Here is a 17,953-nt window from a genome sequence, read left to right on the forward strand (position 1 = left end):
GCTTTGCATCCATACTATCTTTTTTTAGTAAAATTAAGGGCTAAAGGTGAATTTTACTATAGATCAATATTGAATTTTCACTGCACTTCAACTTCAATGATTTTTGCCACTGTATTTTCAATTTAATTGAATTTTTCCTTTGTACTTTCAATTTTGTTGATTTTTGGTCATGAAAATGCTAGAAATTTTCATTTTTATTAACAAAGTATAATGTGAAAATTTCAAATTTTATTATTTTTTGTCCAAAAATTAATGAAATTGAAACTACGAAGATTAAATTTGTTATTTGTATTAACAACATATTTTGTAAAATATTCTGATTCCATTACTTTTTGTCCAATAATCAACAAAATTGGAAGTACAATGACAAAATTCAATAAAATTGAAAGTAATAGTGGCAAATTGAACGAAATTTAAGTATAATGGAAAATTTTCAATATTGACCAACAGTATAATAGCAAAATTTAACTTTATCCCTAAAATTAACTAACCCTTAGCTCAAATATGCTAGACCTTGAATGTATGAAACAGCTCTCGGAGCATCAAAATTAAAAAATGAGTAGCTCCAAATGTTTCTATCAACCATCCCTCCCAAAAACAAAGATTAATAAATGAAGAGCAAATATGATAATGAATGTGAAGCATGCAGATTTAAGGTCAAAGACCTTTCGACTAAAATTATATCTACCTTGGCCTATCCCATGAAGAGTGTCCTTACAATAACAATAATAATGTTAGTCAACTATCCCAATTCAAAATCAGTGACAGATTGACAGGTCCTTTCCAACTTCTTGAACAATTCAGATTAAAAGAACATATAAAATATCAGAATATCGGTTAACCAGTAAAACTATCCATAACCATAACAAGGGAGCACTCTAGCACATTCTAGTTTTGGAAAATAAAAAGTCAAATGTAAAGTTATACCCACCTTTCTTCCAGCTGGCTGTTGCAAGGAATGTGTGACATCGGCAACCTGGAGCGAAATACTTGAATCAGATGTGAAGTCCACCAGTTAATGGCAGGCAAATGGAGCACAAATTGTTCAAGTTATACACAAAGGAACAAAAAGTCATTATGCAAATAATCACTTTTCATTTGCAGAATGTCTCTTCATTCATAAACATAGTAGAGACAAACAGCAATTGAAAGGCATATGCAAAAAAAAAAAATTAATGTTATCTGGAATATTTTAGCAAAGATTTTTTTTTTTTTTCATTTACAGTGAAAGTATCTTGGCAGATTATCACCGAACAAAATCTGAAGCAAAACTCATAGACTATAGTCAACCAGGCCTAGCTCCAGTGATTAAAGGACAAGATAAGGGCTACCCCTGAGTGTATGAGTGCATGATTTAAATATTTTCAAGGGAAAAGAAACATCAGAAAGTGTAGAAATTACACAACATAAACTATTTGCTTACAACAGGACAATTTGCTTCCCTCATCCACTCCAAATTACGTGGATCAACAATCAAATCATCTGTAAATCAAAACCAATTCTGTAAGATCAATCAAAAGGGATAAGCAAAAATAACTAAGGCATCCATAAGTTCAATTTGAATATTCATTAGAGGTGATCTTAGGCTTGAATTACAGTTAAATTTCGATACACCAAAACAAGGGTTGATATACAATATTAGAATGCAAAAGGAAAAATAAAAGACTAAGGCTTTGTCTGGTTTAAGTAAACAACTCCAGCTGACGAACCTCATTCCCATCCTGTGTTCAATACTCCCAAAAAGCAAATATAGAAGCAAATGTTAAATCTTTAATAAAAAAGCTCAAGTCCCATTGCTTTTCACTTTTCACAGGTCCTAACTTTATTGGACAACCATTTGATGGCCACAATTTGTGGACCATTATGGACCAATAGCGTCTGGTCTAACAAATAGAAAGTACAATATACCAAACACATTTTCTTTTTTCATTTCAGAAATGATCCTTTATTTTAATTAACGAAACACATTTTCAAATGAAATCGAAAATAAAAATGAAAAGTGTTTTTAGAAAATAAAAATAGAAAATAAAAATGGAAATGGATTTTACAAACCAAACACTACCAAAATCAATATTTTATTTAAGCATTGATCATAGAGAAAAATCGATGAGCACTTGAATTTTTGCAGAAACATAAATCCACCAGTACCTATAGAAAAAAGTTCCAAACATTAATAGCTGATGGCAAGGCAGGGACAATTGCACCCTCCCTGCAATGTTCCCCAAACAAAATCTTATAATATTAACTTTCTGGTGGTAATACCTTGCGCCCCTTCAAAATATCATGCAGGGAGGTACAATGTTATGTTAGATGCTTGAATAGAAAATGGGAAGATCACAAAGATTTCTTCTAAAGCATAAATCCATAGGACAAAGGAGAACACAACCCACCCAACCCCATCACCACCCCCAGAGAAGGTCTAAGTGTGGGAAACCGAATAAAAGAAAAGTATAAAAATAAGCATTCACAAGTTAAATTTTAAAATGTGCTAAGATTGTACATATGCCTCTCAAAAATAGAATTCCTGAGTCCACACATACATTTTTCTTATCTTGTTATGTGTTACCTAGTGTTGTCCCACATGGGTATAGAAGGTTAGTTATGGCATTATATTGAGATTGGGCCCTGTCCAACTATTGCCAACTAGCTGTTGGGTTCGATACACAACAAAAAACCAGACCCCATGTTATCCATTGCCTTGTTTTCATGTGCACTTTATAGGGCCCTTTTTATAAATTGTTTATTGGCCTACAAGTGAGGGGAGAGATAAGTGATGCTACATAACATTTAGTCAGGAGTTTTCTTGAGGCTTTACATTCAAGGTGGACAGCAGCACCACCTGTGACCAACTAGTTTTAGTTTGAATGCTTTAACATCAGTCAACAAATCAAATTATCTACTCTTAGCCAACCCAACCTAACTCTACTCTTTCCTACATAAGTTCTTGAAGCATATGTGTGAAAATTAATAGACAGATTTGCGAACCAATCTCCATTAACATTCTCTATTATTGCCTTATTTCCACTCACTGGCATGAAAGTGTACACGGAACACAAATCAATGATAGATCTATGTATGAACCAAGAAAACCTTCTTAAAGAACCTAAATATAGATCCAAAATAACCTCTTTCCTTTTGGGCCAAAAAGTCCAGAATAACTTACTATAGCCAAACATGGTGCCTCTCTCACAAACCATCACATTTGGATTCCCGGCCAATCTAATCTTCTCAGCAGAATTTTCCATGACCTACAAATATGCATAATTACAATGAACATCCATGTACAATCAGAACAAATAAGTAGAGTTTGCATATACTTGAGTCGTAATCAAAATACATAAGTAGAGTTTCAAATTTTGTGAAAGTAGAAAAAAACAGAACACTCACAGAAGGAGCACAGAACTGGCCTTTCTTGATATTGATAATTCTTCCAGTCTTGGCTGCAGCAACTAGAAGATCTGTCTGTCAAATAAAAATTGACAAATAGTCAACCAAGCACCAAGGTCAACCATTTTTTTTTTAAACATGGAAAGGTGCTATTAATAATAAAATGTCAGCTTAACCTGGCGACATAAAAATGCTGGAATCTGAATAATATCAGCAACTCTTCCAACCGGTTCACACTGATAAAACAGACAGATATGTGATAGTTATGCAAGCTATAGAGTAAATGGCAGGTATAATGAACTAATTAACCGCCCCAGCAAAAAGTGTACAAGTTCATAACATGCTCACTTCCAATTTGACATGTCATTTTTCTGCTCCTAGCAAAATTAATAATATGGAAAAGCAAGCGCGAAAAACATCTAGAAAGTTTTGTTAGTAATGGAGTCCGACATGGAAATTTTGATTTCAGCAAAAAATTTCATAATCCAAAGAAATCATATGCACAATGTATCCAAACAAGACACTAACATAGAGTTAAAATAAATAATAAAGTTTGTTTAGAGTTAAAATAAATAATAAAGTTTGTTTATAGATAGATGACATACAAGGTTTCCTCTACCTGAATAGTTTCATGGACATCAGTTACTATGGGAATGTCATATGCTACTTTAACTTTCTCAAGGATCTGCACCCAAAAAAAAAATCAGAAATATGAATATCAATAATGTATTGATTTTCCAAGACGAAGTTGCACAAATTTTATAGACATTATATCTGCAATTCCAGAACAAATTGTCACAGAATAGTAGGAAAAACAAACACTACAAATGTAGAAACACATTGTAAGTTCAATAACAAACTTACAAACAAACTCTGCAGATCCTCATCAAACAATTGCACACACATAGTTATGTACTGATAGTATCCATAGAGCCATAGACAAAATACAATGAAGGCAACCGTGTATTATTCATTGTAACGAAAGCAGCCATGTCATGTAAATAAGCAAATAATAATAACATAATAATAAACACAAAATCTAAAGAACCTTCAAGCCTTCAGTCATTCCCGGACCCCGAAATGATTTGGAGGATGTTCGGTTAGCTTTATCAAAGCTTGATTTGAAAACCAAGGGCAACCCAAGCCTACAAAATTTACAAAACAAAGATATCATTCAGAGAAAGAAGGATCATAGCTTTTGTGCATTTTCTACTAAAGCAATCAATCTCAAGTCTTTTTGCACATATGATTCAAAAAAAAAAAAAAAAATCATACTTGGTAGTGATAGTCTTGATGTGGTGAGCCATCCTTAAAATGTGATCTTCAGATTCAATCACATTGGGACCAGCTAACAAGAAAAATGGCTCAGCATTCTGAGATTCAACATTTATTCATAAAAATTATTTACAAACGACTACAGTTTAAAGTTAAAATTGAAAAAAAAAAAAAAAAAAAAAAGCCAAAAAGGGGAAACCATCACCTTAAGCTGGTTTAAAAGCACAACCGAAGAATCCATCAGGTTGAGTTGGAGGAACCCGAGATCTAAATGTTGCAAATCTTTAAAATGGCAGAAATCAAAGAGAAAGACCACTCTCCAGTCCCCTGATAATACGTAATTTTCTTTTTTATTTTTTTAATATCCCCTATATAGTCTAATAAATATGGAATTTTAAAAAGTTTAAGGGTATTTTCGTCTTCTTTCGTCTGTTCGATTGGGCATTATAGGTTTGTCAGTTTTTCTTTTTCATTTTCGATATTTCTGGAAAAGAAAGAAAAAGGACAGATAGAAAGAGGTAACAGCAGGCAGAGGCAGCACGCTGGCCCGACGAAGGAGGCGAGGGAGCGATGGTGATAGAAAATAGAGGGGAAAAGATTGACGGAGGAATGAAAGGGAAAATAAAAATGGCAAGGCTTAAAATTATAATAATTATTATATTTAAATTTAATAAAATAAAATATTTTATATTTTATATTTTTATATTAATATAATTTTAACATATAATTTTTTTTATAAAATATGATATAAATATATAAATTTTAATTTTTTATAACATATAAATAAACAAATCGCTAGGTACGCAAGGAGGGGCCGGCACCGACGAGAGAGTGATGGAAAAGCCAAAAATAAAAGATAAATCTTATTAAATAACACTGATGCTAGATGCATCCAGCAAATTTTTTTTTTTTACACTTCAATTTTTTTATTTTTTAAAATAAAATTACTTAATTATCTTTTATTTTATATACAAATTTTTAAAAATAAATTTTCAAAAAATTATAAACCTTTTCAAAAATAATTTTTTAAAATATTATATAACTTTCTAAAAATAAATTTTTAAAAAATTATAAAACCTTTCGAAATAAATTTTCAAAAAATTAACTTTTCAAAATATTTTATAATTTTTCAAAAATTTATTTTCAAAAAAATTTATGATTTTTGAAAACTAATTTTTAAAAAATTATATGATTTTTCGAATTTTTTATATTATAAAACTTCAAAAAATTATGAAAAAAGTAATTAAATAATTTTACTTAAAAAATTTTTTAAATTTAAAATTTAAAGAAAAAAATAAGAATGCATTTAGCATCACCCTTTAACAAAATGGAGGAAACTAGGGGAAGTAAAAATTTGTAGTATAATTAAGGTGTCATGATGAATAACAAATAAATTATTTTTTATTGTTTAGTTTTTAATTAATTAAAATCAATAATTAAAAAAATATGTAAAATTTTTTAAAATTTATCACATATAAATTGATATTTGCTCATAAAGATATATATATTATATTAAAAATGTTAAAATTTTTGAATTTATGAAAATGAATATATTGTTTATTATATTTTTGAATTATCATTTTTAATTTTTTATATTAAAATAAATATTAATAAAATTAGCTTATTTATAAATAAAACTAATTTCATTAAAAAAAATTTTATCAAATGAATTTATTTTACTACAAAAATTATTCAATTTACAAGAAGATATTTTGATTGGAAGTAAACCTTAAATATATGATAATGCAAATTTTTATTAATTGCCTATAGTTATTTAATTTGTTAATATAATATTAAACTTTTAATTTTAATTATTACATCTTATTTTTATTGTTAAAATAAAACAAAGAGAAAGAAAATTACAGTTAGGGAGACAGAGTTGGGACTAGGGAAGAAATCATAAAAAAATAAAAATAAAGGCAAACTTTTTACTTAAATTAGGAATAGGATGATTCTAAAAAATCATTTTTAAATATTTATTTAGAAGTTAAAACATGTCAGCATTATTTTTTTTCTTTTAAAAAAATCTTAAATATTATCATACACGTTAATATCAAGTTAACTCTTGACCGAAGCATTGGTTTCACACAACAACATAAGAAAAAGAACAAAAAGATTTTCTCAACCATTATCCTCCACTAATCCAATGAATTCCACCATCAGTATTTAATTAATTATTAACAGTAAGCGAAACGAGTGACAAATTGATGATATAAAGTCAATAAAAATTTTGATTTCAACTCAATAAAAATTGTTATCTAGGCTAAATGAGAAGGTTAAATTCACTATTTGAATAATAAAAAAAATTTTAAGTCAAGGTAAAAATTTATTACATGATGATTTAAAATTTAAAATCAAATTTGTTTTCCATTTATTTCTAGTTCCCAGAGTTATTGTCAGCAAAGAATTTTACTTGTACTTGATCAATGGTAACCCAAAGCTTTTTTGGTTATTCAATTTAAGTAAAACACAAACATATAGAGTTTGAAGTCAAATGGAAGAGAAAAATCATATTTTCTTACGTTATATTTAGATATATATTAATAAATAAAGATAATTAAAAATAAAAAAAATACATATTTCCTTTATTTGGATAATTAAAATTAATAAAAAAAATTAACAACTATTATTTGAATAAAAAGTGAAAAAAAATGATTCATTACAATATATTTTTTCAATTATAATTTTACCTGTGATTTTAAAACACTCTTGAATCATAACATGTTTATTATCTTGTCTGACCTTACAATTATTGTTATATCAATAGTTTTTAATCAAGTGAAATAAAAAGATATTTTATAAAATTTTTTGCCATTGCCAAAATTTCAACACATTATCATTTTGGTGACATATTCATATAAAATTATTAAATATAAAAAATGCAATCACATAAAAACATTATATACAAGCAAATTATATATCCTTTTTTACACCAAACAAAAAGTAATAACATATTACCATATAGTTGTCAAACATAAATTTATTTTATCAAAATAAAAAATAAATATTTCTATCCTAAAAAAGATAAAACTATTTTAACTAATTAAAAACTTATGTAACAAAATATTTTTTATGATCATTTCTAGACTTATACAATGATCAATAACTTTTTTTGTGATCGTTTTTTACGTACATACCAATAAACAACTAAATGCCTAAAGTAGAAAACCATCATTGGATGATTTTCTCTCCAAAAATACTCAACCATTGTCTCATTTCTTTGTTTATCCATCTATACAATAAAATATTAACAATTATTATTATTATCGTAAAAATAAATACATTAACACTTTATGAAAGAAAATAATATTAAAACAAAATTGAATTAGAGAATTTTGAGACATGAGGCATTTAACAATAAATCATACATACTACTATTAATAACAATACTAATATTTATCAATTACTCACATCTATTAATTATTATAATATTAATATTTACGAATTAAATTTGTGTGAAAAGCATACAAATATGTTTATAATCATAGCCAAGTTAATTGTATTTCAATAAATCATTTCATGCTGTTTCCTTTTCCCACTTTTCTTTCCATAATATCATGGCATTGCCATATTATTTTTCTGATGCTTTGGTAGAGAAATCCAAATTTATTTATTATTATATTTTAATTGATCACCCACATTTCGGTTGCTATATTTAGTTCTTAGGTTCAGTAAATTGTTGAACTTTGTTAAAGATATATAGCAGTTTTTGCAATTGATGATTAATGCAATGTAGTTGTAATTAATTATTCTGTACACTTATTTATAGATGACCCAAAGAAATCAGTATAATACCACCACTTTTTAACCAAAGAAATCAATCCATTGGAGTTGTCTCATATATATATATATATATATATATATAAAACTCTAGTCAAAATAGTACTTTTTGACGAGAAAATATGTATATCTTTTGACGAAAAAAGTGTGTATATTTTTTTATTATTTTGTTGACTAATCAAACTCAAATTATGATATACTATATATAAAAATTAAAAATTTTGAGTTAGTCTGACATCTCATAAACTCAAAAAATATGCATATTCATATTCAAACATTCATCAAAATCAAATCACTAAAAAATTATAAAAAAATTTTTATATTGAAAGAGACATGTAAAACTTACTTGAAAAAAAAAAAGACTTTGAAAAAATTATAGAATGATTGTGATGTGGTTATATTTTTTTTGACTAGATTTTTAGTATTAATAAAAAAATGGATATAATAGGTTTTTTATAAAAAAAAAAATCAACTTTTCTTTCCGTAGCTTTTCCTCTAAATTGAGATATTAAAAAAATTGAGTCTACAAAAGAAACCAAAAGTTATTTGGTTTACAAAGGAAACCAACCTCTTCTACTTTCTTTAAATTAAAAGTTTATCTAAACAAGGGAAGGGATTTCATTTCTTTTACTTTTTTTTTATTTTCCTTTCCTTTTTCTCCTCTCCCTTCAATCCGAACACACCATTAATATTGTATATATATATATAAAGATATAATAAAATATCTATTGGGTGAGTGTTAAGTAGAATTATTCTGAAGTGCTTGTAAGAGTATTCGGGTATTGGATTCTTTGAAAGTTCTCTCAACTTTGTAAATTTTGGCAATCTTATAATGAAGTTTGCTACTGATAATAGTAAAATATATAGTGCTTTATAAGTCCTTTTTAATTCAAAAATGTTTAATTTTAATAGAATTTAGTGTTTTTAATGTTTGTTTTCTTGGTTTTTAAGTTTTATTTATTTGAATGTGAGTTTCGTACAAATTCATGCAAGATCCATGCAAGATTAGGATAAGCCTAATTATTGTCTTGTTCGGCCATATTAGAAGAAGAATAGTTGAATCTCATTTGTATTTGGTTTCCTAATTTCACTTGGATTAAGGAATCCTAATGGCACTAAAAGTCCTAAATACATTCAGTTATCTTAATTACAAAGGACTCTTACATGCCACTAGAGATTGAAGACTTATATGGATACCTTATTGTATTCGACCAAGAGAGATTTTGCAAGACAATGACTTTTTGATCAATTTTGAAAGTGTTTTCATACAAGTCAAATAATATACAAGAGTAAAGGCTAAGAGTTTAGATAAAAGAAAAACTCTTGTATCTCAATAGTTTGAATCAAATGCAATTACATGGTCTTGATAACCATGCTTAGCTGAACCACCTATCAAGATTGAAAGATCAAGATTTACATACCACATGGATGATTAAGATTCAACCCCAGATGTCCTATTTAGCTAAGGCACTTAAAGAATGAAAAAGTTACACTTGGCCATAACTCTATAAGTTCAGGATAATGTGTAATTTCTTAGAATTCAAATTAGGATTTTGTCACCTTAATCCCCATCCTAGTTAAGCCCACCATTATAAATAGAAAAGTTATTTTATATTCAAAACATCTCAGTTCATCTCACACAACATCTCATCTTTTCTTCTCTATTTTCTTTTCTTTAGTTTCAATTCTATTAGTTTCTTTTTAGATTTCTTTGTAGTTTGATCAAGGTGATAGATTAGACGATACTAAATTGTTTTCTAAATTTTTTTCTTAATTCAAAGCATTTTTTTGTTTTCAAGATCTATTCTTTTCAAGCTCTCATACATTCTTTATGGTTTTCATTATTGTTTACAAGTATAATAGTTTCAGCAATCAATCTTTCACAATCTAGAGTATTTGATTTTCATTCAAGCAATTCAAGCAATCTTTCTTTCATTAAGTTTTAGTTATATGCAAACTTTGTTCAATTTTTTGTTTTATGCAAACTTTTATACTTTCAGCCTTAATCTTTCTTTAAGCTTTCAATTCTTTTACTTTAATCTTTAGGTCTAGTTGGCTACATACATGAATCCAAAAGATAATTGGATAATGAGATCTTGGCCTACACAAATTGCTTTCGTGATTTATTTTTCATTGCAATCAAATTAAATCTTTTATTAGTTTAGATATAAGTCTTGTAGTTGATCATCTTTGGCAATTGATTTCACCTAACAATTCAATTATATAGTTATCATGGGATTGATACTCTACTTACTCATGTTATTACTTGATTACGTTTAGTACACTTACAAGTATTACAAAAAGTAACAATTAAGTTTTTAGTGCCAATGCAGGGGATTATATCGGTGTTCAAATGAATATCAATAAGAATTTTTCATTTCTTTGTAATCTAAACACTTTTCTTTGATTTGTTTAAACTGTTTTGATATTGTTTTTGTTTATATACACTAATCTAGAAGTGTTAACTTAGCTCCACTTGATAAAAAAAATTGAAAGAATTTTTAGGTGTTTAAGAAGAGAGAAAACAACACCATCAACACCTATCCAAATGGCACATACAAAAAATGAACGATATAGAAAGTTGAGGGACTATGTTGTTCTTAATGCTAATGGATTTCAACCATCCATACAAAGGTTGACGATCCAAGCAAACTACTTTAAAATTAAGTCTTTGATTATTCAAATGGTCTAAACTTTTATATAGTTTAGAAGGTTACCAAGTGATGATCCGAACATCATTTTATCTAACTTTCTTGAATTATGTGATACGTTTAAATATAATGGTGTTTATGATGATGCAATCTGACTAAAACTTTTTTTTTGTTTAAAACAAGGCAAAGAATTAGTTGTCTTCTTTACCATCTAGATCAATACCAAGATGTGGTGATTTCATACGAAAATTTTTTTCTAAACTTTTTTCACCTGCCAAGATAGCCAAGTTAAAGAATGAAATAACAACATTCGTGCAATTTGATGATAAGAATCTATATGATGCATGGGAAAGTTTTAAAGAATAGTTGCGTAAGTGTCCACATCATGGTCTTCCACAATGGTTGCACATTCAAATTTTTTACAATAAATTGACACCATCCATGATAACTACACTCAATTTGGTTACTAGATGAGCCATACTAAGTAAAACCGCTGAAGAGGCACATAAGTTGATTGAAGAGATGGTGGCTAACAACTATTGATGAGGTATGAAAAGAAAGGCACACAAAAAGATTAATGGTGTGTATAGACTTTATATTCTCACCTTAATCACTTCACAATTGGCTAGCCTATCTAAAAAATAGATGTTTTACAAACCTCATCCCAAATCGTCCCTATCCATACTATTCAAAACCATTTTTTTGACTTGTGCAATTTGTGAAGGACAACATGCTCTTGAAAAATACCAATTTAGAATAGAAATACTCCAATATACCCAATAATCCAAACTTGTCTATAACCAATATGGTAACACTTACAACCTAAGTTAGAGAAACCTCCTTAACTTTTATTAGAACCAACCCAACTAACAAGCCACCACCCAAAATACAAACTTTTGCCCAAACCCACCACCATACAATCCATCCTAAGAAGAGAAAATAAAATTTGAAGAGATGTTGATCCAATTAATGCAATATAACAATGTAACCATTCAAAACCAAGCCTCATCAATTAAAAACCTTAAAATCCAAATAGGTCAACTAACTCAAACCATAGCCAATCAAAATATATCATAAATAAATAAATAAAGACAAATAAAGCTCATAAAAATAAATAAATAAAATGAAATTAAAAAAGAAAAAAAAAAACCAACAGAATGGGTCGGTGTGCAAATCCTAACAAGTCAACGTGCGAATCTTGTAAAGTTTTTTAAGGCAAAATGGCATCGTTTTGTGGCAGTATAAATGTTCTATACGAAGCTTTCTCTTCAATTTTTCCTTTTTTTTTTCTTTTTCTTCCTACTTCTATTTACTTTCTCTCTAGACTTCTAATCACTAGTGACGCCAAGTCCCATCATGATTTGAAAATTAACACTGAAAATTTTAAGTGTTCATAAAAAAGTTCCCAAAATTTACAAATCTCATCAAAAAGTTCAAAGTCCATCAAAAAATTAAAATTTTTTTAAGAAATTTCCACAAAAATGCTAGAACTTCAATTTGACACTTTTAGACCTTTTCAATCTTTCAAAAGAATTGATTCTTGCCAAATAAAATCGAATCAAACTCTCAAAAAATTTCCTAAAAAAATAAATTTCCCTATACCAAAACCTATTGTCTAACTATTTTTTTCTCAATTGTTCTCACTTTTCTGTTCATTGTGTATGCAGATCTATTTATAGAGTTAAAAATCTTTTAGAAATAAGAGTTTAGGATTCAATAGAATTTCAAAACACATGAATTATCTTCCAAAATTTTATCTTTAATTCATGAGATTATTAAGACTCTAGCCAATAAAATTTTAAATTTTGGTTTTCCTTTTCTCTTTTTTTTTTTAAAATAATAATTAGATAATTAATCAATAAAAAAAAGATAAATAAAACCAAATGATTAAATTAACTTAAAATATAAACAACAATAATAATTAAAAAGCATATATGAAATTAAAATAAATAAATAAAGTTTATAAATATAACAATAAAGTTGAAAATAAAAAAATACATACATATATATATGTAAAATAAAATTTAACAATCGAACTTGAATCGAATTCAAGTCCAATTAATTTGGATATCAACCTAAATAGAATGTCTACACCTAAAGTGAAGTTTGCTACACCTCATTCGTCCGTGAAGATAAGTCATTCAAAGATTGAATCACGTAAATTTTGTATCTCTTCTATTTTCCCTTGCTCTTTGTTGTTTGCCAACTTTTTCAAACGACATTTTATTCTTTCGATGCTCGACCGTATTTCAGTGAACCACTAGATAAGCAAAGAAGAAATAGTCAAAATTGACAAAAATTGAGCACCATCTGTATCATTCTTGGTCTCTTCCTATAGTCAAGTTGGCCTACCTCCATTTATCAGATGGCAAATAAACTACCGTGCCTCTAACTAGGTAATTGTGAACTCATTTGCTGAAGATAATTCACTGTACCTACAAATCTACCTAAACCAAACCGAGAGTCTATGTAACCTTGGCATTGTAACTTGTAAGTGTTTACGAATGAACAGCTAAAAGATAAAAATGTAAATTAAAAAGAAACAGTAAGGACATATGAATACAATTAATATTCAAAGATCTAATGAGAGATTGAAACATTATTATGTCGACATTTCAATGTTGACCGTCTTAAAAAAGTCTCTCTAAGTTCGTATCTAAGTGAAAGTTCTTTTGTTAAAAGGTGATTGAATGACAACATCGTGTCTACATGAATCCATGAATGCTTCTCGACAGTCTACTAAAGGTTACTTTTCAAATCTCAAAGTATTTTTTATTTATTTTTTATCAATTGCATGCAAAACTCTTCTATGCTATCTTTTCATAATGGATTAATGCCATTAGAAATTTTTAAAATTATATTAAATATTTTATTATAATTTAATGATTATTCACGAAATTTATTTTTTTATAATTTAAGTATCATTCATATATTGAATAATCTATTGACATATAGGAAGACATTCGAACTTAATAGATAAATTAATCAATTGCAAATCAAATTAATAGTATCTAATACCAATCTATAGATAATCATTTAGTATATATATATATACCCACTTAAATATAAAAATATTATAGTAATAATAAATAGTAAAAATGAAATTTAAGGTTAGCGAAGTTTTAGTAAAATAATATTTATAACTCCATCAATCATTGAGAGATTACTTTTCAATTGTTTTGAAAATCGATTTTTGCGAAACAAACAAATTCCCTTAAGACCAGAGTGATGAGCAAAACAAGAAATGCTCTCAAGTCAAAAATTAATTATTGGTTGTCTAAACATTAACTAATTCATGATTTAGTGGACGTTGGTGCAGAAAAAGGATGAATTAAGAAAATGTCGTTTACAAATGTAGCAGGCCAACTCATCTAACAAATTTTTTTAATGTGTCCAGACACCTTCAGGTTTCTTCAAATTCGAAATTCATCTTTGTAATAATCAACTATGGTAGCATATATATCGAGTGGATCAAAGGCAAAAAAAAAAGGTAAAATTTAATGCTTGTGGGCTGCCCGAGGGCATCTAGCCCATGCTATCATAAATAAACAATTGAGCGGTTTTCCTTTGCTGCATTTTCTTTTGTCTATGCTTCTTTGATTCTGTTGTTATTAGCCATCCGGTTAAGTTCAAACACCTGCTTTACAAATTCTCTTGCTTTCCATATAAAAACATCTAAGTTTTCTCTATAAACCTCGCCCCTTTCTCTCAGCTCTCATATAGCCACCATCGCCATGGCTAATATTAACGTTTGTTCATTCAAAATCTTACAGATTTCTTCTCTTCTCATTCTTCTTCTCTACCCTGCAACGGTCTCTAGCGAGTGTTCATGTGAAGTGGAGGATGTAGAACAAAATAAAGGAGAAGCACTCAAATATAAGCTCGGTGCAATTGCTGCTATTCTTGTAGCTGGTGCTGTTGGAGTGAGCCTCCCATTGTTAGGGACGCGAATCCCTGCGTTCAGGCCCGAAAATGACATATTCTTCACGATCAAGGCTTTTGCTGCTGGTGTTATCCTAGCAACAGGGTTCGTTCATATCCTCCCGGATGCATTTGAAAGCCTAACTTCACCTTGCCTTAAAGAAAGTACATGGGGAAAATTTCCTTTTACAGGTTTCGTTGCCATGATGTCTGCGATAGGGACGTTAATGGCAGATGCATTTGCGACTGGGTATTATAAGAGGCGATATTTCAGTAAGCATAAGCAGGTTAATGCAGATGAAGAACATGCAGGTTATGTAGATGTTCATACACATGCCACTCATGGTCATTCTCATGGCTCTGCTTCATCATCTCAAGAGTTGGTTTTATCAGAGCTCATCCGTCAGCGTCTCATATCCCAAGTAAATTAAGCTTAATTTTAAGTTCCCTTTTGATCCTTCATAAATGGTATTGGATTTAAATTAAAGGTAATTGATTGCGTATATTACAGGTATTGGAGGTAGGAATTGTGGTTCATTCAGTGGTTATTGGGATATCTTTAGGTGCTTCCGAGAGTCCTGAAACAATAAGGCCACTCCTGGCAGCCCTGTCTTTCCATCAGTTTTTTGAAGGAATGGGACTTGGTGGCTGCATATCTCAGGTATGAGTATGCTATATATATCTAGCACAGCTCAAAGGCTTCAACCACTTGGTTTTTCTTTTCTATTTTTAATTTTTATGAGGGAGGACTTTTAGAGGATAAATTAAGTTCTTTGCATTTATTTCATGAAATGTTATAGTAAGAATAAATAGGATGGAGAATGTTGTCATTGTGGCAACATCTGCACTTATATAAATATATATATTTGATTATTTATTTGAGGAAAATACACAATGCTACCAATAAAATAATCAGGTCTAAAATAATTTTATATTTAATTCTAAACTTGGATGTTTTAGTTAGCTCAAGTTCATAACTTTCAAGCTAAATCAATTATAATTAATCCATAATTTTCTGATCAAATACTAGCTGCTTGAGGGTATACCTGATTAGCCTAATTAAAAGTTTTGTTGGCCATTCATCATGTAGGCTCAATTTAAATCTCTGTCGGTGGCGATCATGGGAACGTTTTTCTCCCTAACGACCCCTTTGGGAATTGCAATAGGTATTGGAATTTCAAGTTTCTACAATGGCAACAGCCCAACTGCTCTAATTGTTGAAGGAGTTTTCAATTCGGCTTCTTCTGGGATTTTGATTTACATGGCACTTGTTGACCTACTAGCTACGGATTTCATGAGCCCAAGGTTGCAAAGCAATGTTAGGCTTCAACTAGGAGTAAATGTTTCACTTCTTGTTGGGACAGCTTCCATGTCTGTCTTGGCCAAATGGGCTTAAATTTTGGTTGTTGATGCCCTTCCCTTTTGCGGTTCTTTTTACTACATATTCATGTGCTTGTTCTCGATCCCTTTGTCCCTTTTTCTTTTTACTCAAAAGTTACGACTTAATTAAGTCAGAAAACTGCCTAATTATTACAATTTGATATTTTAAACTAAATGCTAGAAAATCATTTTTCTTGTTCTTTATTTTTTTCTTTCAGTCTTCCTCTTCCTTTCAATCTTATAAATTATAGATCCATTAGCACTTCAGAGTAAAACTATCCATATGAACACGAGGAGGAGGAAAGTTTGAGGGTTTATCCATTTTACATAAAGATGGCAAATCGAACCCAAATTTAAATGATTTGTTTGAGATCAAAATCAGTAAACAAAGATTAATATTTTTTAATATGACTATAATATTGCTTTTTAAATTTATCTTTCAATATAATCTAATGATTTTGTTTATGAGATAAAATGTAGAAGCAAAAATTATTATTTAATGCAGCATATGCATATGCATATGACATAAATATTACATTCAAGAAAAAATTAATAATCAACAAATAAATTATTCAAAAAGTTAATCCAATTATTAAGAGAAAAACCTTTTTTTTTTAGTCAATCAAGATTTGATCCTTGCAAAGGGCACTCCAAAAATAAAATCTTGAATTTACGGGGAACCAATGTAGGAAGTGCGCTCTTAAAATTATTAAGAGAAAATTAGGTTCAAGAAAAGCTTGTGGCATCCTTGAATGTATTAAAAAAAAAATCAACATGCGAACATAAAATTTACATGCAATCTCTAAAGATTGCATGACCTCTTTCTTGCCGTCGATATAAAGTTCTACTAGTGTATTTTTTTGTTAACTTTATGACATAAAAAATAAATTAAAAAAATAAAAAATTGAAGGGTGTTCCACAAGATCACCAAATTGGACCTTAAATATAAGTTAATTAAAATCGATAAAATAAGATTTGACTTGAAAATGCAGTTTGACTCAATTTGATACAAATTTGAAACTTGAAATAATTCACATCCAAATGTGAGCTAACCCTTCAAATTGCCACACCTATATACATCTAGTGTGCGGTATCGATTGAATTGAGGAAAATGAATGCTTGTTTTCTATCAAATTAGATTAATGAAGCCATATATTGACTTATGTCATCTAGTGTGCTATGCTGAAGGCTTCCTCTATTTCAGAAACGAACAAGATGAAGTTAAAAAAGTAGCATCAAAACTCTTGTTTATTGTAAAATTAATCTACTGTCCACTTCCCTTTTGCTTTCCGTTTGCAAACCACAATAACGGAATTGGAATGACATAATTTTTTAGTTGAAAGACAAAGGAAATGACTGTGACATATATGGGAAAAAAGGGGATGCGTTAATGCAGGTTGAGGTCACTACTTGAGTTGATCATTCGCTTTACATGGATCCAATAGTTTTTCTTACTCTCATACTTAGTTCTGTGACCTTCCAAGGTGCTCTCCATCATAAATTCCAAAGTTTAGGCATCACCAAAAAATATATGGTTTATGGTAATCAAAAGTACTTCA

The 17,953-nt window shown here is 28.9% G+C and overlaps 2 protein-coding genes and 1 non-coding gene across 8 annotated transcripts in view; 1 reads left to right on the plus strand and 2 right to left on the minus strand.

The window, feature by feature from the left end:
- LOC111298947 (2-dehydro-3-deoxyphosphooctonate aldolase-like) overlaps window positions 1-5,308 on the minus strand; it is an 81,955-nt gene extending 76,647 nt beyond the window's left edge. For 3 of the 6 annotated variants that reach the window (XR_016329585.1, XR_016329583.1, XR_016329584.1), the window contains exons 1-9: window positions 4,868-5,307; window positions 4,663-4,760; window positions 4,436-4,532; window positions 4,007-4,072; window positions 3,564-3,623; window positions 3,388-3,462; window positions 3,164-3,248; window positions 1,424-1,482; window positions 932-976 (exon numbers count right to left, since the gene is read on the minus strand). Coding sequence is in view for 1 of the 6 variants with exons in the window: in XM_089746978.1 (XP_089603104.1) it covers window positions 932-976; window positions 1,424-1,482; window positions 3,164-3,248; window positions 3,388-3,462; window positions 3,564-3,623; window positions 4,007-4,072; window positions 4,436-4,532; window positions 4,663-4,760; window positions 4,868-4,903 (621 nt within the window). In the remaining 5 variants the exon portion in view is untranslated. Of the gene's footprint in view, window positions 1-931; window positions 977-1,423; window positions 1,483-3,163; window positions 3,249-3,387; window positions 3,463-3,563; window positions 3,624-4,006; window positions 4,073-4,435; window positions 4,533-4,662; window positions 4,761-4,867 lie in introns of all 6 variants that reach the window. The other 3 variants (XR_016329587.1, XM_089746978.1, XR_016329586.1) reach the window with 3 other exon arrangements.
- A 6,070-nt stretch (window positions 5,309-11,378) lies between these two features.
- LOC149513608 (small nucleolar RNA R71) lies at window positions 11,379-11,485 on the minus strand. The gene has a single exon (XR_016330170.1). It is a non-coding gene; the product is annotated as a small nucleolar RNA R71 (small nucleolar RNA).
- A 3,199-nt stretch (window positions 11,486-14,684) lies between these two features.
- Window positions 14,685-16,589, plus strand: ZIP1 (zinc transporter 1 precursor). The gene is made up of 3 exons (XM_022895890.2): window positions 14,685-15,436; window positions 15,526-15,675; window positions 16,105-16,589. The coding sequence occupies exons 1-3, from the start codon at window positions 14,828-14,830 to the stop codon at window positions 16,408-16,410; spliced, it is 1,065 nt and encodes a 354-aa protein (XP_022751625.1). The 5' UTR covers window positions 14,685-14,827; the 3' UTR covers window positions 16,411-16,589.
- The last annotated feature ends 1,364 nt before the right edge of the window (window positions 16,590-17,953 follow it).

The sequence above is a fragment of the Durio zibethinus genome, chromosome 18, assembly GCF_047325235.1.
Source record: "Durio zibethinus cultivar Kanyao isolate XHJ-2024 chromosome 18, ASM4732523v1, whole genome shotgun sequence".
In the NCBI taxonomy this organism is placed as follows: domain Eukaryota; kingdom Viridiplantae; phylum Streptophyta; class Magnoliopsida; order Malvales; family Malvaceae; genus Durio; species Durio zibethinus.